This window comes from Phodopus roborovskii, unplaced genomic scaffold, assembly GCF_943737965.1.
Source record: "Phodopus roborovskii unplaced genomic scaffold, PHOROB, whole genome shotgun sequence".
NCBI classification, from domain to species: domain Eukaryota; kingdom Metazoa; phylum Chordata; class Mammalia; order Rodentia; family Cricetidae; genus Phodopus; species Phodopus roborovskii.
Window position 1 is genome coordinate 10,999,472 of NW_026126447.1, and position 26,310 is coordinate 11,025,781.

General features: G+C 37.0%; 1 protein-coding gene across 35 annotated transcripts in view; it reads right to left on the reverse strand.

Moving 5' to 3' along the window:
- The window catches only part of Ptprd (protein tyrosine phosphatase receptor type D), a 462,643-nt gene that overhangs the window by 253,762 nt on the left and 182,571 nt on the right, over positions 1–26,310 (reverse strand). For all 35 annotated transcript variants that reach the window (XM_051188096.1, XM_051188084.1, XM_051188083.1 and 32 more), the window contains exons 3-4: positions 18,596–18,741; positions 15,267–15,408 (exon numbers count right to left, since the gene is read on the reverse strand). In XM_051188096.1, coding sequence (XP_051044053.1) covers positions 15,267–15,408; positions 18,596–18,741 — 288 coding nt within the window. The remainder of the gene's footprint in view (positions 1–15,266; positions 15,409–18,595; positions 18,742–26,310) is intronic.

Consider the following 26,310-nt stretch of genomic DNA (forward strand, 5'->3'; position numbering starts at 1 on the left):
ATGATGTAGTCCTTTCTAAATTTTACGTGAATGATATACTGCACTGTTTTTCTATTTCTCATTTAGTCAACTTGCTATACTAATAAAAATGAAGTTGCTGAAACGGAATAGCAATCAAATGTATTTTTGTAAAGGTATATTTTATGTGTGTGTATAACATTGTGTGAGCTAACATCCCCACATAAGTGCAGAGATACATGAAGACCAAAAAAGAGTATCATATTCTCTGAAACTATCCTTACAGTCATAGGACACCATGTAGATGACAGATCTAACTACAAGCAGAGTCAACATTTTTACCACTGAGGTACATCACAATCAAATGCATCTTCCAAATATACTATAAATCATGCTTAGGAACACATTATATTATTATTCTTTAAATGGTAGCTTAAGAATGCATTTCCTTCTTCATAGCCATCTACATTTCACCCCTCAGCATCACAATCTTCATTATTTCAAGGCTATTTTTCTTTTCTCACAGGAGGAAAAATTAATGATGAGGTAATATATCCCTGGAAGCAATTCAGTGGCCTCTTTTATTTTAGTTACACTTTTCACATACCTGCAGTATTTTTGGTTTTTTTGTTTGTTTTGTTTTTTTTTTTTTTTGTTTTTTGTTTTTTTTTTTTTTGTTCTAGATAGTGTTTCTCTGTGTGGCATTGGCTGTCCTGGAACTGGGACTCACTCTGTAGACCAGGCTGTCCTCGAGGCTCCACCTTTTTAATGGAAATGCCAGGCAGACGATAGATAGATAGATAGATAGATAGATAGATAGATAGATAGATAGATAGATAGACAGACAGACAAGACAGAAAGATAGACACATAAAAGCAAGAGTGATTAATGCCCATCTCTCCCTGTGTCTTTTGTCTGATGTAACATTAACACAGATACAACAGCATCAGAGGACAACAAGGAGAAAAGGGAGGAAGGGATCTAGAGCCAACAAACCAGGATGCCCAAAACAGTAATTCTGGTCAGGAGTCTCTGAATATCAGTGTTCTCCTATAGCTTCTGCATATGGATTCCTCCTTCCTGAAGAGGAAAATCTTTTCCCCAGACCCTTTTAGGATGTCAATATCACTGAAAAAAGCATATGGGTACAAAGGTATTCACTCATTATGATCTGAAGAAATTTTAAATATTTATTTTATAGTGAACCATTTAAGAACACAGTTCCAACCACTCCTGCCCCACTACTTGCCTCTTCCACTTTGATAAGACAATAGTAACCCATTAGATAAATAGATCAATAATTAGTTTGCTTATCTATAGCAAAGGCACCAAATCTCATGAATATATTACAAGAGGATATTGTGTGAATCCATAGCATCTTGCTGAAAAATATTTCACATCAGAGATAAGATAGGGTGATGGAATAAAAAGAGGGAAAACATGTGGCCTTTTATAATGGGGAAATTTTAAATTACCAGATAAATGCTCCTTAACTGAGAAACATGTTTTTAACGTGTTGATTGGGAATTACAAAAACATTATCACAAACCAGAGTCCTAAGAAGGCAAGTTGCCCATCCAGTGAGACAGCATTTAATGTCTCTTAGAGCTCTTAAGAATAACCTTTAGAGTCACAGTGAATTCTTCTCACCATATGATAGTGGAGGAATTCTCTTTGCAAGCTGAGAAAATTTCAATTACCAGTGAGCTAGTGAAAGTTAACTTTATTAAAGTATCTTTGCAACAAAGACAAATGGGGCCCAAATACCTTAGCTGTAGCACATGGAGCTGTTTACAATGGGCTTGATGGTAGCTGACAAGGCAAATCTGTCATGTGAATACATAAGGACATGCTTAGAACCCTTAGAACTTAGGGTTCTAACCCAAGTGATTAGGCCTTAAAATTAACATATGCAAGTGCTTGTTGCATGAGAGTATATGCTAATGGATTTTTCTTAAAGGTGAAAACATCTATCTCATTTTAATAAATAAACATTTTATTACAAAAATCAATTTTGCTTAATGAAGTCTTTGAGAGAAGACACTTTAATATGTTTTACTAGTACCCATTAAGACCACTTCACACTTTATTGTGTACTCTGTCATCTTTAAGTAGAGCAAGAGAAGGAAACAGAAAACACTAAATACAGTAATAAAAGCTTTTACTTTAAGTTGGTAGAGAAACAAATGGAAATGTTTCTTTTTAATACAAGGTCTTGCTATATAGTCCTACCTGGCCTGGAACTAACTATGCAGACCAGGCAGGTCTTGAACTCATAGATATCTGCCAGCCTCTGCCTCTCAAATGCTGGTATTGACACCATGTTCCTTCCATCACACTGGGCTAAAAGATTTCATTAAATGTAATTACTTAACTTTTATTGCATTATATTTTCTTACAATCCAGGCAAAGTAGATCCTAAACCTTCCCATAACATTTTCATTCAGCAGGATATAATTGAGCTTACATTTTCTGCCTCTCTAGGATTAATATGTCAAACATGTCTTCTCTTTCAGCAATCCTTCCTGTGACACTGATAGAATGTTTGGGAGCCATTCAGAAGGTGAGAAGGCAAGTGCCATATTGAAAGGTGTGAGCTGGATTATGGGGAGAGCACTGTTTAAGAAGTGCACCGCAGTATGTAACATCCTTCTCATTTTCACCAAAACCACAGGGGATATCTCAAGGAATAGATTTGCCTTGAAAGCAGGCAGATTTATGTCTTTTCTTGAATATTTCAAGCATTTAGAATAGTCTAGGACACAAAGAGACAACACTGCCAAGTTATTAGAGACTCTAAAAGCCACCTCCTATACAGCATGAGTGTTGTTGCAATAGGCAGCTAGTCCTCTCATTTTCATTTGATAGATAAAATAGGTGAAGCTCTGGAAGGTTAAGAAAGAATGGTCCACCCAGCCAACGAGCCAAGACTAAAGGCAAATTTGAGACCTAGGTCTGTGAGTTTACAAAACCTGAATCCATAAATTTACATGCAATAACTGTTTTTACCATAATTGGTAAAAATAAATAAATTTAAAAAGGTAACATCCATTTATGTGCTTGTATAGGTGTAGGAGTGAGTATATGTTTATGTGTGGGTTGGGGGCAGGGCAAATTTGTGCATATAGATAGATACACACATGTCATAGCACATCCATGGAGATCAGAAGAAAAGCTCAAGGGTCAGTCCTAATCTTCTGACTTATTTGAGGCAGGGTCTTTGTAATGTTTTATTACTTCTTACTCTTGTCTCTGCCTCACATCTCCCCATAAGAACATTGAGATTACAGATGCTAGCACTTCATATCTGGCTTTTGTTTTTAATTTATTATTTTACATGTCGATCCTAGTTCCCCCCTCCCTCCCTCACTTTTACCCTCTCTGCCCCCTCACATGCACCCTAACCACCCTCCCCTCCCATCCCCCACCCCAATTTCATATGTAGGGGAATGCCATCCAGTTAGGGTCATGTAGATCTGACAGGTCATATGAAGTAGTTACTAGGACTTCTCTCCTCTCCTGTCTCTAGTTTAAGACAGTTATCCCTCCATGGAGGATGTGTTCGCAATGTCACTTTGTGCACAAGGGATACAACCTGGTTCCACTGTTTGAGGTCCCTTAGACTGCTCAGTCCTTCTGGCTGAGACCCATATTCAAGGGGGGCGGTGAATCAGTCCCATGCTGGCTTCCCAGCTATCAGTCTGGGGGCCTGTTAGCTCCTCCTTGTTCAGGTCAGCTGTCTCTATGTGTTTCTGCAACCTGGTCTTGTCCTCTCCATCTGCATCTCGGTTCTAGTTTGACTCAGTGTTTATGTATGGGTGTTTGCTTCTGTTTCCAGATGAGGGCTCCATGGATAAGTTAGTTGTTGATCTCACTATCAGGGAAGGGCATTTATGGTAGCTTATCCACAGAAGCTCAAATTGTTAGTTGGCAGCAGTCTTGAGGTCTCTCTAGACCTTACTTTGGGTTCAATTTTCTCTTCAAACCAATATTAACTCACTCTTTTATGTTCTCTCTCTCTCTCTCTCTCTCTCTCTCTCTCTCTCTCTCTCTCTCTCTCTCTCTCTCTCTCGTCTTCTATTCCTACCAGGACTCAATCTTCCTGGTCACACGTGTTTTCCTCTCCTCCCCGTCTCTTTCTCTTACTTATTGCTCCATTCACTGCCCCCTCCACTTCCCCTGTGCTCTGGGGGGGGGGGAATTGTCCCTTCTGTGAGGGACTTTATATGAATCTCTTAGAATACACTTTGTATCCTAGTTCCTCTGGTAGTGTGATAAAACACATCTAGCTTTTACATAGGCTCCAAGTATTTGAACTAAGCTCCTCACATTTATGAGGAAAAAAAATTTTTTACCCACTTAACCATTATCCCAGCCAACAAATATCTACTTCTACCAGTTCATCAAATGTAGAAATGATGCCATACCATTTTTTTCTTCTACAGTGTATCATTATGTACATTATATTTTCAAGAAAAATATGAAATTTACAGGTAAATGGATGGGAATATCAAATATTGTACTGAGTGACATAATGAAGACCTGGAAAGACAAAAGTGGCATATTTTCATTTGTATGCAAATTCTAGAATTGAATCTTTCCATTCTATGTTTAGCTTGGCATCACTAGAGAAGCCAGAAAAAAAGGTCATTGGTGGTGGTGGTGGGAAGGTGGGAAATCTTAAATGAGATAGAACAGTGGAATGCAGAGGAAATGAAAGTTTATAATCAGAAGGCTGGTAAAAATCAAGGAATAAAGAATGGAATGATAAGGCAGATGAAAGGGTGAAAAAGGACAACTAATACTAAGGTTTTAAAAGTATTATGAAAACTGATGAAGTGCATGTATTTTTCATATAAAAGTATTTATTTGGAATTGCCCTATTTTTATTTTCCAAGAAGCCATAGTTTTCAAAATCAAGCACAGGGCCAGGCATGGACAACTTGCCCTGGAGTCGTTGGTCAATGGTAAATATGAGACCCCCAAAAATAACACAGATTATTGCTGTTCTCCCAAGTAACCACCAAAACCTGATGGTAACAGCCTGTACTGAAGTCACTATACACTTTGTTCAGAGAACCAGGAGAAATAAAGTTAGTTTTGAATCAGAAGCTTCCTATGTACTAGCTAGCTTTTATAGTATCAGAAAGTATTAGGCAGGCTTTGAGGGAGAAAAGCCACCAAAAGTCTTACCCATCTGTGTATCTTACCAACCCTTATAATGGCCAGCTTACGATAAGTTCATGACTGTTAAGTGAAGCAGGAATGTTAGGGGAAATAACTCACTGATTTCTGGCTGTATTTAAGGCATACTACACAAGAGGAAACATGATTGCTACTATAGACATGGTCAAGAATCTATGGTCCTAGAGTTCATAGGTAATAGAGTTGAAACTACTACTATTTTCTTGCTAAATATAAGTACAAATAGTACTCTTACCTCTATACCCATACATTAGTGCATCCCTCAAACATAATTGAGGCAGGCTGTGTGTGTGTGTGTGTGTGTGTGTGTGTGTGTGTGTGTGTGTGTGTATGTGTGTGTGTGTGTGTGTGTGTGTGTGTGTGTGCAGTGTAAGGTGGTTAATGCAAAAAAAATCACAATTGGTCAAAGAAAAGAAGGTATCTCTGGAATGCCCCTCTAAAAATGGGACATCTATATCACATTACATCCTGGCAGTTCCCTCAGGAACCACTGTAAATGAGGAATGGTGAGACTGTATTAAGATAGGGGTCTGGAAAACCTATACTAAAACAAAATTTTCTGGATATATAGGACCATTGCACATGAGAATGCATAACTGCCCAAGACCTTTACAGATGAAGCTAGACAGCATTTCAATATGGAGGGGTATTGGCTCATAAGCCATCACATCTGAGGAGTTGTATACAGTTCAAGGCTACTGGAGAAACGGAGTCCATTTTCTTTAAGGATGTAGCTCGAGGTAGGTCAACTATGCAGCCGTGGATGGACATACATGTATATATATATACATATGAGCACATACACTTTATAACAACACACTTATGCATGTGTGTATGTATGTGTTCATGTTACATGTCTGGTTAGCCATGCAAGTGTACAAATGTACAAACAATCAAAGTCAAGAAGTGTGAAAGTGCTGAACACACACTGTCACACAAAAATATTAGTTTAGATTTCTAGTCTCATCTGTAGCACTGTTCATTCTTTCATTTTAAATTTTGTTTTTTAAGACATAGATTTTTGAGCTAGACTCCCCAATGCAGTCCTCCTCCCTCAGTCTCCCCAGTGCAGTTCTCCTCCTTCAGATTCCCAATGCAATCCTCCTTCATCAATGTCCCCAGTGCAGTGCTCCTCCCTTAGTCTGCCCAGTGTAATATTCCTCCCTCAGTCTCCACAGTGCCAGGTTCTTCCCCAGTGGACACAATGCCGGATCACAGATGTGTGCCAACCATGCTTGGCTCAGTATTTCCAAAGCCTCTTTTGTATTACAACATTAAAAAAGAAGAATTCCTTCTGTGAGAATACAAATCCCAGTCAATTTTACAATCCCAACATAGACACCATTACATATACTGCATGCATGGCCAAAATAAATTAATTATTAAAAAGTTCAGTATACTAAATGTTGGCAATAAAACCTACTTAATGCAAAAATAAAGTTGTGCCAACAAGGGTGGCAGTCAAAGGTATTGAAAGGAAGGACCTGAAAATTCTGAAATATAATTAAAGTCTAAGCTTTTTTAAAAGATCATAGTTAAGTGCATTTTACTTTAGTTTTTCTCATCATCTTTAACAAAATGTTTTAAACACAAAGGCCTAAAACTGAACAATGTGCACAGTGGAAGACTATGGAACACTCAGTTCTATATCAAATGCCCTCACTGCACCCCTCCTCTGAAGGCTCGGGGATATATGCAGAAGAGGAGACTGAAAATTGTAAAAGCCAGAGGTGAAGTGTCCCTCCAAGGAAACACATCCTCCAGGCACAATAGGAATGATGTAACATGAACCCGTAGAGATCATGATAGCATGCACAAGACCTGCATAGATTCAAAGCAAAAGGGGTCACAACAACAAAAGGAAATGGACACAGCGGGTCCATACCCTTAACCTAGAAGCTATATGCAATTAATACCAAATGGCAGAAGGACAATCAGTCTTATTCAGTGGAGTGTTACTTGGTATATCAATCACACACCAGTCATGTTTGTTTTTGTCGTTTCAGCTTTTTATTTTGTCTTATTGGTCTTTTGCATGTTTGTTATTCTTTATTTTTTTTTGTTTTGTTTTTGGAAGTTCTGTTTGTTTTGTTTCATTTCTTTAATAGAAATAGGAGTGGGGAGATCATGAGGGGTCAGGAAGACTGAATAGAGGAAAGAACAGAGGGGCGCAAGAAAAGTGATAACCTTACTAGAGGGAACCATAATAGGTTTAAAGAGAAATCTGGCACTAGGGAAACATTCAGAGATCCACAAGGTTGACCCCAAAATAATAATCTAAGCAATAGTGGAGAGGCTACCTGAAATGCCCTTCCCTTGTAATAAGACTGATGACTACCTTATATGTCATCCTAGAGCCTTCATCCACTAGCAAATGGAAGCAGATGCAGACACCCACAGCTAAGCATTGAGCCTACTCCTAGAATCCAGTTGTAGAGAGGAAGGATGGATGAGCAAAGGGGTCAAGACCAGACTGGAGAAACCCACAAAAACAGCTGACCTGACCAAGTGAGAGCACATGGATGCCAGTGAGGAACCAGCATTGGACTGAAACAAGCCCTCTGAATGAGGGTGGCAGTTAGAGGCCTTGGCTGTCTATGAGACCTCTGACAGTGGAACCAGTATTTATCTCTAGTGTAGAAATGGACTTTGGGAGCTCATTCCCCATGGAGGGATACTCTCTTAGCCAAGATACAAGAAGGAGGGCCTAAGTCCTCCCCCAAATGATGTGACTGACTTTCATTATCCAACATGGAAGGTCTCACCCTCCCTGAGGAGTTGATGGAAGGTAGAATGGGGGAGGGTCTGTGGGGGACATGGTAGAATGGGAGGAAGAGGAAACTGTGCTTGATAAGTTAAATAAGATTTTTTAAATTAATAAATACATTTTTTAAAAAAGTCAAGTACAGTGCTAAAGTATCTTTTTTAAAGAAAGAGAAAAACACCCAAGCTGAGTGAGCAGGGAAGTGGTATGGATCTGGGAGGGCAGGGAAGGCAGGGAAAACATGATCAAAATATATTATATGACATCTCGGTGTTGATGGTGCATGCCTTTAATCCCAGCACTCAGGAAGCAGAGGCAGGCAGATATCTGTGAGTTTGAGGTCAGCCTGGTCTGGTCTATAGAGCTAATTTCAGGACAGGCTCTAAAGCAATACAGAGAAACCCTGTCTCAAATGTGTGTGTGTGTGTGTGTGTGTGTGTGTGTGTGTGTGTGTGTGTTTGGGTGTGTATGAATATGAATATGTATATGTATGTGTATATATGTATATATGTGTGTATGTGTATATATATATGCATGCAAAAGAAATTCCAAGTAAAAATTAGTAATGGACACAAAGGTATATTATATCACTTAGTTCAGTGTGTTAATGTGCATATTAATTCATAAGTTGTGTGTGTATGCTATAAGAATATGATATATGCATATATATATAGGGAGAGGTGCATGACTCTATGCCCACTCACACAGAGGTCCTATTGCAAGACTCTCTGCCTTACTCCCTCAAGACAGAGTTTTTCACTAATCCTGAAGGCAATTTGGTGACCAACAAGCTCCAATAAGCACCTCTTGTCTCTATTCCCCCAGAGCACCTGGCTTTTTACATTAGTGCTGGTATCAAACTCAAGAGCTCATGTTTATATGGGAAGTGCTCTTACCAACTGAGCCATCTCTCCAGCCTCTCATTGTTTTTTAATGGGATAAAATAAGTTGCTTGCTCTTCTAAGGAAATATGTAATTAGGACTCTGATAATTAAGCCCCAGATAAGGTATTTGGTATATCTGTGCCCCAAATCCCAATAAATTATGCATGCACAACTTTTAACATTGAATCTTAATTAGTATCTTAAAATAAAACTAATTTTGAAAGCCGTGATATTGAAGTTTTAAAAAATCATCCCAATTTTATCAGTGAAACCCAGCTAAATATTCAGCTTCAAAGTATAAATATTATGTAAAATGGACCATGAATTGGTGAGTTCTGCAGTAATTCCCTGTACAAATTTCAACTCACAGAGATAGCCTCTGTTAAATTCATCCTATTGTTCCTCATTTCATAGACCCAGAACCTAAGCACTTGTGCAACTGCTCACCTATTCTACTCCACTGGGAACTACTGTGTCCCTCTCTGACTGCTTCTTTCATGTATTAATTTACATCAGCCACAAAATACACAGCTATTTCTTCAAATATCCTTGGCAAAGATGTTTTTTTGTGAGGTTACTTTTTAATTCAAGACACCACATAAAACAGATTGCACTCCTATATGGAAGGGTAGCATTAAACAAAATAGGTAGCCATTGCACAATCGAGGACAAATTCTTTCTACCTATAGCCTACAAAATACAACACTTGCTTTTCCTACTCACACACAAACTGGAGCATCTGCTCTTACTGGGCCTTGAACCTGCTGGCTGTAGGACTAGAAATGTACTACTCATCCCCCAAGGTTGCCAATACACCTAGCATAACTTTGGACCAGCCTGTCACATTAAATATGTGTGTCAATCCTTTAAAAAAAAGTGATCCTGTTGACCATGCTGCTGGTCATCCTTCTTTGAAATACCCTAACTGATACTCCACCCCTGTCTTGGTCAAGTAGGTAGCCATATATTATACTTGAAAGATCTCTGTGTTTACCATTCTCTTATAATAGTCTTTTAGACTTCTATTCTCCTCACTTCTACTCACGGGTCTCATCCCTCCCATTATGCATCATGTAAGTAGTGTTTTGCCACACTTTGCATTTTTATTAGACTCATAATCATTTGTAGACTTGTCAATTGGAAAAATGTTATTTGTCTATGATAATAAACAACAAACTAACGACTATAGATCTTTTCTGTATGATCTAGAACAAACAACTTCAAATTCCCTAGCTGTTAATTCACAAACAAAGTAATAGATACTATGACACCAAGTTACTTTCTGGTTCAACCTGCTGTAGTCCCTTTAAGTCAATAATTAGTAAACACTCCTGTGGATTTTATATTTTATATTCATTTAAAATTCATTTAAATATAATATATATAAATACATATATGAATACATTATATATATAATGTATTCATATATGTATACTATATATATATATATATATAGTATACATATAAGAAAATTGTTCTTACTTGAAAGCAATGACTACAATGGCATTTATTCTCTCTTTAACAACATGGTCCTGGTGTGGAGAAGAAGTAATCATGCTTGCAACGAAGAGTCATGTATTGTCCACACAGTAGTCATGATGAGATGTGACAAGCACACAACGACAGCCCTGATGCTGCATACACATCATCAGAGAAGATTCTTTTAACCTCACCCCTTACCAGGATCTCCCCACACTATTCAAAGGGGCTCCTTTCTGCCTTTGTGACATGATGCTATTTAGATACTTATTTAAGTCCTAAAGACCAAACTGCTGAAGATAAGCAGTTCCTCTCCATAACCTGCCTCTGCCCACCACCATCTCTTTCTAGCAGGGAGGCAACACTGAATATGAACATGTTATCATTTTGTTATCAATTTATCCCAGGCACTGCACTATTTCCTGAGCCTTTTCAAGTAGGCTTCCCTCTGTACCATAATTGTCAGCAAGTTTGTTCTGTGCTGGCCACCCTTCCTTTTGTTTCAGTCCTTTCATAAAAACCCTTTTGTGTGGCAGTCAAGCAGCTGTGCTTTGTTCTTTAATGTTTCTAGCCTGGATCCCCAGCCGAGATCACTTTATAACATAAACGGCAAAGTACCATTTTCACAGCAGGGACAACTGTGTTCATCTTCAAAAAGAGGCATTAATAAAATGAGCCTGTAATGAACATGCTAATTCTGATCGCAGCATAGCGCACAAAGGCACAGATTTCACTGCCACCTCCCTGAATGATGGGAAAGTTGTTCACGTTCCTTTTTTCTTAACAACATCTATAATGGCTTATGTTTTATTTTTTTTTTTTTGAACAGACATATTATGCAAACATTTCTCTCTGCTTTACAATGCAAAGCTGACTTGTCTCATCCAAACTACTCACTGTGTTTTACTATCTCAGTAACAGTCACCTTCCGGGAAAAAGATTTTTCCATCTTGCGAGAAATGACTTTCTGAACTAGGCATAACACTGACTCACAGAACAGTAGCCAAGGAGGGATCTGCCTGATCAGATCACCAAGCTAAGGCTTCTCTGTACAGGTGAGGTAAAGAAGAGAAAAAAGAGGCATAACTAAGAGAACAACGGCATGGACAGGTTAGGTAAAACACCATGGATACCTGTCACAGAGCTCAAACGACAGGAGGCTGGTCATAAGTACTCTGCATTGTCTAACACCTAAAGATGACCATTTCCAGTGTTGTATAAAAGTATCACCTACTGAACTACACTTATTAAACTTTGTAAATGGAATGCCTTGTGTTTGGCTGCTAATATATTAGACAGCAGCTGCCCTCTACTTGTCTTCTATGAAAAAGCTAGTTTCTCATAAGCAGACGAGGAAAGCAATGTGATGTTTACCATGCTTAGTTATGGTGATGCTGGTAGTGGTTTGAGAGGGAGCACTAATTGTATATGGGCAAAGGTCTAGAAATAATCCAGTAAATTTAAAAAAATGTCTATTTTGTGTAACTAGTTAGAATGAAATATAATTCCATACTTCCTCCCCCCCAAATGAATTCAAGAAACATGCATTATACGTAGTCCTGTTTGAAGGAAAATAATGACTCAGTAATTCTAGAACTTTATTATAGAGAAAGGGAATTTTGTGAGCAATAAGGAAGGATTCTTGACCCCTTTCCTCTAGCCATCAAAGCAGCAGATATTCTTAGATTTCTCAGTACTAAGAAGAGACTGCACAAAACCATTTCATTTGCCCAGCAGCTGATAGCACATCAGTAGAATGTTCTCTCTCTCTCTCTCTCTCTCTATATATATATATATATATATATATATATATATATATATATATATATATATTTCTATGTTTCCATGAAGAGATCAGGAAAAGCTCATAGGCAGTAAAGTCATATCCACAAAACCAATTTTATCTAGATGGCAATTCCTACACCTAAGATATACCTTCTGGTCCCTTGTATGCACCAACCTACAAGTCTAATATTTAATATGTCCAGTATTCCTCACTGGGTAAGTGTCAGTCCTCATGGAGCTCTTAGTGACCCCTGCAGCCTTCACTCATTGTCCACTCTGGAGGAACTGTATGTTTCTGGCGTTCATGCAAAGCCTGCTAAAGAGGCAGATAACTGAGCCAGGATGTGCTTATGCTTCCACAACCAAAAAAAAAAAAAACAAAAAACAAAAAACTGAAGGCGTTAATAATAATAATAAAACAATCTGAATGGCCACATTCAACCTATATGTCCCTCCCCTCTCTGGGAACTACATAGTACAGTACAGTATGCTTAACTTGATCAACTATCCAATATCTCATCCTAGGGCATGGTCAGGCTTGAACTTTAAGTTGAAATTTTTTTTTTTTGAGAGTCAGGACAATTTGAAAAAGCTACTGAGAGAAAGTGTCCCCAAAATGTTCCTTCTGTGCACATAGATGATCAGGGTATTATTATTATTATAGTGTTTTCTGCATTTAGCCAGCCAGGTCAGACATTTGGATATCCAATTACTTAGGTTCTCCCAGAGCCTGTTTGAAATAAATGAGTGCTCTCCATCTTTCCTACTTAGGCAAAAGCCATCATGACAGTTGGCACATTTTTGGCATTTGTCAGCAAAGTGGGAGGAAAATAAATGACCCATGTAGCTGCAATAGGCCTGTGATGAGGGCCACTGGACAGCAAGTATAAAGTGGTCTCCATCTCTTCCTGAGTGAATATCTGCCAACATGTTCAGCAAGAGAAAGTAAACTCAAGACGATCAGAAAGTTCATTAGCTGTAACTCAAACATATTCACCTTCCTTAACATTCCACAATGTTCTTAGCCCCAAAACACTAGTTTATTGCTGGCCTATTATAAAATTATTGTTGTTAATAGAATTATCAACACCTAAAAAAGTTAAAGAGGTGACTCTGGAGAGCAAAGATGATTCCATTCTCAATAGTTTAATGAAATGGCAACGGAAAAAAGAAATCCAAGGATGTGGCTACTCAACTTTTCTGTTATTCAATGTCACCTTTGAATTTACTCATAAGACATTTCATTTCCTGAACAATAAAATGCAGTTAGCTCTGAAAGCAGGGTAATATGTGTTACTATAATCATGTATTTCCATTCAAATGAATAACATATGACAGAGAGTCAGGCAGAAAGTCAAGATCATATTGAAGTTGTCAAATGCATTTGTTTACACAGTGATGAACTATTTAAAGCAGAGGAGACAGGAGTCCAGCCAGCCAGGAAACAGGAAAACTAATCTTTGTGAATTTCTAAGGAAAGCAATACTTTCTGCCAACATTTTGCTAATATGTTCATGAATAAATAAAGATTAAGTCAAGAAGATGGCATATATTATTTCCTGTCAAAGAACTAAAAAACATTTCCAATTAACTTTATTTTATTTTACCTTTGTAGTAGACTCTCTACTTACTAGAAGAACATATAGTTTTGGGAAGTTTAGAAGAATATCACAGATGAATCCAAGTTTTGCAGAGGTATAGATGTGGGAAGACTGAATCTTGGTTTTAGCTTTAGTTACAATCTGAGCACACATATAGATAGATTTTCATTCACCTAGATGTTCCATGGCATTAATACGCCACCTAAACACATATTAAATTAACATTTGTAACAATCTAAATTTTATTTTACAAGAATTTGTAGCTGCCTGGTGGATTTTATTCCTCCTTTTATCTTTGCAAATGTTTTTTTTTTTTAATTTTTAACTTTAAAAACCATTTATGTGGTTGATTTTGAGCACAGAAACATAGGACTTGTACCATCATTGCCTGAGCTTAATTATGGGTTGAAATTGGCTGGAATTCTGTAGAATTTGAAATTTAGAGTACATATGGTTATGAAAGACTGTCTTTATGGGTTAATCTGCAATGGACATATTCTCTGAAGTGGATGCTTTCATGGTCTCTTTCCTTAGTTTGGGACTCAGTTTTCAAAGCAACTTTTGGGTTAAACTTCTGGACTCTAAGAACAGAAGCACAGGAATATGGCCAGAAGCCTCTCTCTTACAGAGAGCTGATACACCTTTTTACTTGACCTCGCCTTTCACAGAGTTCAAATGGTAGTGCTGAATTCTATAATTCTTTAGCTCTCATCTTGGTTTCTATGTCTATAAAGTCCTCTTCTCTGGGGAATCTCCCCATGTACCACACCTAGAAATTCCTCTTTCTTATTTAACTTGTTTTCAAAATTGTATTACGAAACATCTATTGTAAGTTTTGTAAACAATCATTTCTGGGGCATAAAACAAGAAAAAGTTGTAACAGAGAGAGGGAGAGACAAAAGCACACAGAACATTAACATAATAATGTTGTTGACTAGCTATCCATTTAAACAATTTTCATATCTCTACTCAATAATCAGAGCAACTGGCCATATTTTACACTGCTGGGCTCCACAAAATAGACACATACTTTATCAGGTTGCATAAGTAACGAAAAGGAGGTGATACACCATCTTATTTTATTTTTCAAAGGATATTAACTTAAAAATGACTGAAATGAAAGGAGTATTTTGACATAAAAATGTGTATGTCTTATCCTTGGCTTTGACCAATTATTTTAGGAAATAAAGCTTATCTGTGCATAGTGTTGTTTCTTTAATTTTGTAGCTCTCAGTGTCACCTTGGGTCAGAAGTATGTACACGAAACAGTAGATATAGAAATTCTACAAGTGATGTTAACAAAGTGGCAAGCCATACATTTCCCCATCTAGATTTCCTTGCCAAATCAAAATGGCATCTGATATTTAAAACAAACACTTTCACTTTCATTTTCTCTCCTGATTAGTATACCTTCAAGAACCAAGAAGACATACACTGCCACACAGAACATTTGGCACGTCTCGACATTTTACTTAAACCCTTTTCTCCTATGATCACACAACACTCTTCTCTGAAAAGTCCTCTAGAAGAACACTTGACATAGAAAATTGCTGCAATGACACAACACTAACATTGAATTTGAGCACTTACCACGTAAAACTGTGAGTCTGGTGGACACACTTATTTCTCCGACATTATTCGAGGCCACACATTCATAAATGGCCTCATCTCGTGGAGTCCTTAAGGGCTGTATTCTGAGAACTGATCCAGATCCATCATCAAATTCTATTACCTATTAAAGGAAACAATAGCTGTCACAGGTGTTGTTATAATCATCTACCTCTCAGCTAAACTTCTCAGTGTGGTAGGAAGCCAGCCATTAGGCTCTGAGTAGACCAAGCGTCATTCTAAGAGAGCACTGAATTCTAATAGAGTTGTAGAGCAGAACATTTGAGGGAATATATATAACTTGTACCAAACAAAAGAAAGATAAAACTACAAATACACAAGGACAAATTTCTAATCTTCAATAAAAACAAAATGATGATTTTTTCTCATTAGCATATCTAATACTTAGTAACTACAGAGTACACCATATTGTGAAGGATTTGGAAAGACCTGTGCTTATGTGGACCCATTTAATACTTAGAATATAAAATGAAAACTTCTAGGCAGCATGAATTACTTTTGTCATAAATTATTTTAGTATTTGTTCCAGATTAGTGTTTTTTGCAATTTTAGGGCCTTCTTGCCATGTAATGGAGGCTTGCATCACCAGGTCCAAACTCAATGATGAAGTAAGAACCCTAAATACATTGTCATTGTGACTTCCACTGTGACACAGAAGACCAACACTGGTGACATGGCACTAACAACAGGTAAAAGAACCAGAAGAAGATGTGCAAACCATGACAATGGTATGTATGGGTGGCAGTTAGGGGCACCACCCTTCTGTCACATGCTCTGCTTGGTGGGACACTGCTTTTGTGGGATCTCCATATGCCTTGATTATAAATAAACTGAGACTTTCTAACAAGTTCAGTTATGAGTGGCTTAATCCCAGTTTATGTGTACATGCTTTAGCATACAGAGGAAGCAGTTTACTTTACTTCCTTTATGCATTCCATTTTAATTGTAAATTCAGAGACACTCAATTTCTCAAAACACCACTATATATTTTCACTTCTATTGAGTGCACATTTAAAAATGAATCTAGTATATATCTCAGAGAAAAAAGGTCTAGTTATAATAATCTTTCTCAAACATCCCACAATTTTATGTAAAATAATTTATGAGTCTCCTATATTTCAATATAAGAAAATGTATAAAGATCATTAATAAAAATTTCAATTAATCTTATATTAAATATTGCATATTCATATTCCTTAACCATTTTGTATACTGAAACAATTCTACATTGTTATGTATTAAAAGCCAGTGTTCTAAATCCCACTTTGGATGACTAATATGTACCAACCAATGAACCAATGTATGCTTACCATGCAACATTTGGCATCATCAGAAGCAGCAGTAAAACCAGTTTCACCTACCATTCACATAGCCATGCAAGGGGTATGAGTGATATATGTGTGTGCATGCGTACATATATGTGTGTAACAACTTGTTAAGTCCAAGACACAGGACCACTTCATGTAGCTGCTTCATATAAAAATAATTTCCCCTGAACTTGTTTATATGAGTCTCATTAACAAGTATGAACAAAGAAGATCTCATGCCTTGAAATATATTCTTCTATCATTTATTTTTATAAGATTTATTTAGGATATCACAGTTAACAACAAGCATATCAAAGACCACTCATCTTGACAAAAAATACATTTTTAACTATAAAAAGGGAAAAAAATTCATATCTCCCAAATTCACACTCACAATACATCAAGGAAGTTCCTTAAAGATATTTTAAGACAAGATAAAACCACTGTATCTTAAACTCCAATACATAAAAAAATTAAATTTTTGTCTAAATTTTAAAATTTATGTCAAAGGTTTAAATTTACATACTATCACTAATGATAATTTTATGAATGTGAATTCCTCATCCTGCTATAATGTGAATGAAGATGACACACCGGGTGTTTAGTTGTGATATTTATTTTCACCACAGATTGCTGTCAATTTTCCAAACAATGAATTAGGTCATGAAATCTATTAGAAAAATCAGACAAAAAGGAATTGAGTTGTTATAATTCATGATAGTCTAGGCGACTTGGTGTCCCCTATAAATCACAGTACACTCTGTGTCTTCATTTGTAAATGTGATCTGTTTCTAAATGAAAAGATTTCTAAGCCACACACTTTTTCCCAAGCACTCTGGAGGAAAGTCTGAAATGATTTAGCATCATTGAGAACTTTTTCTTGAAGGAAGAAAAAAGTCTCCAACAGATTCCCTGCATCATTAGTCCGTCAGGCCTTTTCTTTCACATGGTTCTTTATACCAAAACACTAAAGTGAAAGTTTTATTCTAGCCCACAAGACTAATAAAGTTGATACTTGTTGTTCTTAATCTAATCTCTTGCCTTTTGGTAAAACAGACTGAAATCCCTTTTCAGGAAAACAATACTGTACTTAAACTATAGGATTGGCTACAATTGACCCCACTCCCAACAACAAAGGTACAATCTGTTTAGCATAAAATAGTTGACAACATCTACCCATCAATAGAGAGGGCTCAGACTCAGGATACCTGGGGAGAATAGGAATTTCTAAAAAGATACACATGTTCATGCAGTTTCTAACTGGAAAAGTGAGGACATGGGATTCAATGTTGCAATCTTTTTTTTTTTTCTTTAAATTAGAATCAATTTTATTTTATATATCAATCCCAGTTCCCTCTCCCTCCCATTCTTTCATGCTCCCCACCAACCCCCATCCCATTGTTCTTCTGCTCCATAGAAAGGGTGAGGCCTTCTATGGGGGATGATCAAAGTCTGTCACATAATTTGGGGCAGGGCCTAAGCCCTCCCCCCATGTGTCTAGGCTGAGAGAGTATCCCTCTGTGGGGTGTGGGCTCCCAAATCTATTCATACACAAGGTATAAATGTTGTCCCATTACCAGGGGCCCCATAGACTGCTCAAGCCTCCTAACAGTCGCCCACATGCAGGGGTCCTGGTTCTGTCCTATGCTGGTTTCCAACTATGTTGCATTCTTAAAAGGATGCATCCTGAAGATGAGATTAACAGGTAGATCCTAGACTGTTGTAGACCCTTTACTCGCAATCGAAACCAAAATCTCTGGCATGTGCTCTACAAAGTCAAATCCCCAGACTCTAACTAAATCCTTACAAAAATGGATATAAAATTCAGCCACAGCAACTATTCTGTTTTAAAAAGACATTGAGTTATAGTGCTCAATGCAGGTGAAATAACTATCACACCTCATTGCTTATGACACCTCATATCAGAGCAGAGAATAAATAGATGTGTTCTTCCCCAGAGAAACAGAACAATGGACCTAATACCTCAAATCTCTGGTTGCTGACTTTCTTTCCTTTTTTGTTCCAGACAATTTTAGGTCTTGGTTCCCCTGTAGCTTGACAAATGAAAGATGCAACTCCACCAGAGACCCCTGTCTGATCAACTGGAGTTCTTGTAAACCTGGGAGGTGCTGAAATAAGAAGAAATAAACACCACAATTAGTGTGAATATAGAAATACATTGCCCAACTAGACAGTTCCCTTCACAGTACACAACCTCACCCACTATATCAGTACGGGAAGGTTAAAAGATGAGGCAAGCACCTTGTGCTTTTCAGGGTAACTTTGTGTTCAAGTTCTATTATCTATCTGTTAGCACTTTCATTGCTGAAACCTGTATTAAGGCACAGATCCAATAACATCCAAAAAGCAACCTCACACATTAATTTTTATTACCAGTATTTAAAAATCCAATTTGTCCTCTGCAACAAAAAGCTCATCAATCAAAGTGAGTAAAATCCCAGCGCATTGCTTTGATGTCACTATCAGGACGCTGCCAGAAAGCAGCACTGCCACTCATTGCCAGGCTATTAAAATTAGTGACATTTAAGAGAAATTCCAGGAAATTTTAAAGAGACAAGAAATATAGCCTGGAATTAGAAGGCACAGCAGGAACCAGGAAGAGAGAATGGCATGGCAACGTTCACACATTGTCTTGTTACTTAGCTCTTCATTTCATGAAAAAGAATGGAGGAGAAACCTCCCAAGATACAGGGAAAAGAGGCTTTTTAGGAAACACCCACTGATGATCAGTAAAGATAAAAGAATGGAAAATGCAGTTCAGTGTCTCCATTTCCATGAAAACATTCAGCAGTCACACTTCTCTTCATCCTGGAAAACACTTCTTCCCTATTCTATATTTCATATCTAAAAACCATCACAAAGTGGTGACATACATAAGATGTAGATGATTATTTATTTACATAAATATTCATTGAATAACCTGATTAGCAGAATCTAATTATGTTAAAAATGATTATAACATACAGATGGGATATTACATATGTGGAAACTATCTTATTGTATGGTATGAGAAACACTTTTGAGCCATGAAAAGCCACAAATACACAATACAAGATTATATCTGAGAAATACCTGATAAGAAAACACATAAAGGTATGCAAAGTATATGAAAGCATTAATGATGGTGGTTTGTGAAGCCATTATTTAATTGTTTTTTCTATGACTTCCTATCTTTGCTACACACCTGTAAAATATTTAAAAGATTCTATTTTTATTTATTTGTGGATATATAATATCTGTTTTGTGTGGGTGCATGTGTGTGCAGTATCTGAAGAGATCAGGACAGGGCATCAGATGGGCTAGAGCTGGACTTACAGGTTCTTGGCCATCAGACATGGGTGATTGGAACTGCAGTAGAAGAGCTTCTGACTGCTGAGCTATCTAGGCTTGTCCTTATTTGAGATATGTAATGGTTATATTTGGAAAATATTTTAAAGTCAAAAACGTTTTACTTTTCCATTTTCATTTATTTTCTTTGAATCTGTTACAGACTTTGTCACACACTGTTCTTCAAAACATTAACTTTGAGTATAATCTTCAAATTCTGGTGCAGAAGGAAACAATGGCAACACTGTGTCCTCTTTGTTTACTGCTATCATGAAACTCTGCCCTCAGTCCTGGTTCTACCTGATGTTTTTGCAACACCATAACCTGTTCTGACTCAGTTTATCTCTCCTCAGACAGGAAAACTAGATATCTATCTGAGGTCCACTGTTATTTGACAAATGATGATGATAGATAAGTAGGTAAGGAAATAGATGATAGATAGATAGATAGATAGATAGATAGATAGATAGATAGATAGATAGATAACATACAGAGGCATTGGAGGAGAAAAATCATAGTTTTACTCTTTCTTAAATGTCAAGATATGTGACAGATTTTCAAATATTACCACAATTTTGAGGTTTCCTATCTAATTACATGATTACATAAATGCAGGAGTACAGGAGAAGGGAACAAGAAAAGCATCTTTACAAGCTATTCATAGGAAGTGACTCTTCTCATGATCAAATTTAGCTTTTGATACCAGAAGCATGTTTGTGTTCAGAAAAGTTAGGAATGAAATGGCTCTCCCACTGTTCACTATCACATGCTGTCGCATCATGGGTAGTAATACAAACACTCTAATTCCTATAAACAAGGGGGAACACTTTACAAGATTTGAAATTGACTAACAATGAGAGGGATTAAAAAGAAAACTAATGATGACACTTTTTCTGAAAACAAACAACAGTATAACACGTTTTCTTATTTTGCTTTCCACTTTTTCAAGCAATGTAAATTGATAATAAATACTCCCTTGACAGTATCTAAAAAAACAAATTAATAAAGATAAAAATGATCTAATCTATAAAACATAATTAATAAAGAAAAGAAAACTTCTAGTGACTATCTTTGAGAAATAAAGCCCATTGCTTTGCTATGTTAAATGTCATAATACTGTCAATTTTGAGTCCCTTTAATTTCCTGTCTATATTTCAAAATTGACCAGGCTGAATTAAAATTCATTTATATTGTTTTGAAATTTCTCGCAAGAGTATAAGAAAGAATTGAAGGCCACTGGATGAGATGACAACACACACACACACACACACACACACACACACACACACACACACACAAACTGTATATTTAATAACCCTAAAAATGCTGTGGGTTCCCCAGCACTGGAAGCCTTTGTAAAGGGATGCTATTCTGTTTCTATTTCCAAAGAATGAAGGAAAGTTTCAGGATTCACACAATTTGCAAGGAATATTTGCCACATGGACAAAGGCTACAGTTATCCACACTTTCCAAACCATAAAATGAATAAATGTAATTGTTCTATGATAGGAAGCAATAGATGCTACTGATAATATTTTTAGTAGGCATGTGTATCATATAAATAATTGCTCTGGCTGGACCAATTCTGAGACTGATACTGCCCATTCTTGGCAGAGAGCCACTAGAAGATATGTAATAGAGAGCTAAATTATATGATGCCTATAATATTAGGGGAAAGTGAAAATTTTCATCCTCAGAGGGCATAACAACATGAATCATGAATCTCCCATCTACCCTGGCAAAGGATGAAAAGAACTAGATGGACTTGCTATCGTATTATGGTGTACATTCTTCGCAAATAATATTCATGCTTTGGAAAAGGGAAGAGAAGTATACAATTAAAAGTTTAAATCAAAATTTGACTAAAACCCCTCCTACAAAGATATCACAAAGAAGCCCATTACAAATGATGACAAAACACACAATGGTTAGTATAAATCTATGTAATGAAGGGTTCGAAATTAATTCTGTGAAATATAAATATCAATGTATACTTAGCCTGAAGAAAAGAAGAAAAACATATGCCAAGAATATAAAGAGGAAGACAAATAAAGCAATGTCAGTTTCCATTACATGCCTAATGCAGCTAGCTGGCGGCCATTGCTCCTCACATAAAATTATCAAGACTGCTTTAAGCAAGGTATTTTACTCAGGTAGATTTTGACAAGTGAAAAATGTTATAATCACACATACACACACACACACACACACTCACACACGGAGTAAAGTAACCAAGACTAGAAAATTATCTTGGCCATCTATAAGACAAACTTGTCTCTTAAATACAGTTTGTTAGTTAGAACTGGACAATAGAGGACAAATCAATTGAAGAAATATCAGTATCTAAGGAAGAAGAGTACAGGAGAAATTCTTAAAATTTAATATATTTGATATAATTTTGTGGGTCAACTGTGACTCACTTAAAATAAGACCATAGAGAGGAGAACACGTTATAAAGTGAAGGGAGAAACGTGGTGCCATTTGTCTAATTTAACTCTAATTAATATGATGTTTCTGTGGACATCAAGGAAATACGTCTCACAGGGAAAAACAATAACCAGCATGTAACTAATTGGCTTCGTTTCTTCTCACTGATTATCATTTCCTTAAATAGAGAGTTTTGATTTTAAAGGGATAGTAGTCATAACATTGTATTCAAGATCTTGAAATGAGAAAGTTAATAATGCTGTTGTATGATACCAAAGGAGAGAGAGAAAGAAAATATTCAGTACGAAGATATTGAAACTGCTTCCTCCCCTACAGCAAACCTTTAGGTTGAGATATCTCAGACCTGACCCTTCAGATAGCAAGGCAGGAACTTTAAAGAACATATCAGGAACAGGGTACCTGCAACAACTGGATGGGAAATGAAAGTATAAGAATGTAGTTCAAGGAAGTGCGAAGGCCAAATCAGGCTTTACCTTCTCTTTGAGCCAGAACACCTCTTATTGGCACTGATGGGAACATGGAGAGTGACAAGAGGTTGTGTGCATGCTGTTATGAAAACCTTGATTTTCACTGGGCAGAAGTGTAGGGAAGAGACAATGATAAAACCAACTGTCCACATGAAGAAAGATGGAAGTCTCCAAGGTGATGTGTACCTAAGGAGGATAGAGACCATAGAGCACAGCTGTGATCTGTATAGTTCTCCCCACCTGTGTTCTGTTAACTGCCTAATGAAGGTTTGCCTCACCTTTCCCATGGCTGGATACACTGTATCTGAACAGTCTCTCTAGTATATCCATGGCCAACCCAGGTCTTCAACATCAAACAGACTGTGTATGAATTATTTATCCTATCTCCATTTTAATAGGATTCCCTAAACAACATCTTAGTTTTAAATTTTGATTTAAAGGATAGAACCCTCCAGAGTGAATTAAATGCATATTCTTTTTTTAAAAATCTTTTTAAATTAAAAACAATCTTATTTTATACACCAATCCCAGTTCCCTCTCCCATCCTCCCAATCCCCCCACCATCTCCCATCAACTCCTCTGAGAGAGTGAGGCCTCCCATGGGGAAATCATAAAGTCTGTCACATCATTCGTAGCAGGACCAAGGCCCTCCCCCCTGTATTTAGACTGAAAGAGTATCCCTTCATAAGGAATGGTTCCCAAAGCCAGTTCCTGCACTAGAGATAAACACTGGTTCCACTGCCAGAGGCCCCAAACTGACACCCACGTTCAGGGCATAGTTCGATCTTATGCAGGTTCCCCAGCTGTCAATCAGGAGTCTGTGAGATCCCACTTGCTCAGGTCAGCTGTTTCAGTGGGTTTCCCCAGCATGATCTTAACCTCTTTGCTCATCACTCATCCCTATCTACAACTGGATTCTAGAAGTTTGGCTCAGTGCATAGCTGTGAATCTCTGCTTCTGCTTCCATCAGCTACATGACACCTTAAATGCCATCATGGAGCCTTCACTCAGTAGCTCATAAATACCTACTCTTAATTATTTGAATGCACTAGACAAAATATGCTCATGATCTTATACTCAATATTTTCCAATGGTCCCACAAAATGTACTTCTGACTTTTATCTTATAAGCTGATAGAAAGCTTTAGAGTAATACAGACATTTGAAGCAAAAAAGAGGAGGAAGAGAGATCAAAAGAAAGCCAGGAAAACTCAGTGACCTGAAAAGACGTATGAACTAGTCTAATTGTAAGGCTATGTTTTACTATTCCAAACCAAGAGGTAGAAAGCTACAGATACTGCAAAGATGATGCACAATATCTCAGTTTGCTGTAAAATTTGAAATGTATTTTAACTATAAAGAATATAGTTATAGTATTCCTCGGCATTAAGTAATTTCTGCTAATTAGAATAATTATAGTTCATTAAGAAAGTCCATCTAGAATATGCTACGTAGAAATGTTCCCCCAAAGTGGAACATAATTCTGGGAAGCAAATGGAGCAAGAGAAAGGAAGCCAATCGTGAACCATGCAAGTAGAGAAAAACCAAGGTCAATGCCACAAAGTTCATTCACAAGTTACCTCGGTTCCAAGTTCAGCAGATCTGACTACATTAACATTGCTCCATATATGTGATCAATGTGTGCTCATGAAGAAAAGCAAACAAAACGCTATTGATTCATTTCCTCCTTAAGTCCCCTCAGTGATGTACTGCTATGCCTGCCTAAATCACTGATTTTATTAAGGTCTCAACTACAAGTTCTTTGTGAATGACTACTGGAATGTGCTCAGATTTTATAGACAGGAACCTCTGTACAGCCACTATTATGTAAGCTGGCAAGGGTTGGCATTTACACCAATGTACAGGAAAAGCAATAGGAAGAGAAAGAAAAGGGAGGGAAAAAAGTTGAAACATTAGATCTAACTTAATGAAGCATACATCCTACTTGAAGTGTGTTATCAATGTTGAATCTATATTTCTAATACTTAGAAAATTGCTTTCTAACATTTCAAAATTGGCACATGAAAGCACACCATGTCATATAGCAATCTTAACACATGACCACTCTGTTTGTGGCACTTCATGTCACAGAGGCTCAACCTTTCAGACTCCACATCATCTTCTGACACGTTTGTGCCATAACCAATTACTCAAGCCTGTAGCACAAATATTAATAACTCAGAGGCAGATACTGGAGTTCAAGCTGAAGATAAGAGACACAAAGCAGCCAAGCAACCACAGGGCTCTTACTTCTCTGCCAAGGCTGGAACAATCCTGTCTTCATCATTGCTGGAGACTAATTGCCCTAATAACAAATGCCCTGCTCCTATCTTATATACCTCTCTTTCACCACATGGGCCACCTAATACACTTCTAATATTTTAATACCCAATAAGAAGGGCCTTGCTTTTCTTTTTAAAATTGACATTAGAATTACCTGTCAGCCTCAGAGGAAAAAAAATCTACAAGTGTGGAATGTTCAATTCCAGGCCCATGAAAGAGAATATCTGTTTGGGAGAGAACTAGGCAAATAATTTCTAAATAACTGCAATGTTTGCTTAGTACTGAGAGTTGCTGTAGACATCTCCCATCCAGCCACCCTCATGATAAGGTTTCGTATCTTTTATCAATAATACATATTACTGTGAAGGCTTTTCTCTTTCATTCTTTTGGGGTTATGTGCTAGTGCCTCTATAAATATGTAATAACAACTGTGCATTTTCCACTCACACAATACATAAACCTAAGAGTCCAGAGTTGTCAAGTAAATTAGAAAATTTGGTTTAGCTGTGTAAATCTTTGTTAACCGCTACTCGTTGATTTTTCCAAAGCTTGCCAGAAATTTTAATAAGTAGGCTTGATAAATGATGTAACTTCACAATTACATTATTTTAGTGGTCCACATAACCTGAGCCATTGTTAATACTAAAGATAATGACTTTCTCACTACAAAAGTTTTAGCTATTTAAAATGAGAGATGGCTGATGATAGTTTGGGAAGGTCAACCCTACCCACACCCAAAGAGCAAACTTCTTCCATACTGCTCTGAACATGTTCTGTTGAGACATAAGAAACTCATGCCTGGTAATAAAGTCACAAACATCAACGGGGAAGAAAAGGTGATTTAGTAGAATAACTCCTAAAAAATATCACTGTATACTTTTAAATAAATTTAAATTAAAAAGGTAAAACAGCGAAGTGCATCTTAGACTTTCTAATTCATTTCTCATTGCCTTATGTAGAAAAAATTTCAAAGAAATTAGATTACAGCTGCTAATACACTTCTGATTTTACTGTTAGAATTCTCTGTCCATTTTACTGACTTCCATTGGCCTACATGTTTTATTTCACTCTATCAAAACACTATGCAATCACTTTTATCTACATGTAAAATATTCTATATTTTAAACTAATGTCTACTACTATGAGTCATACA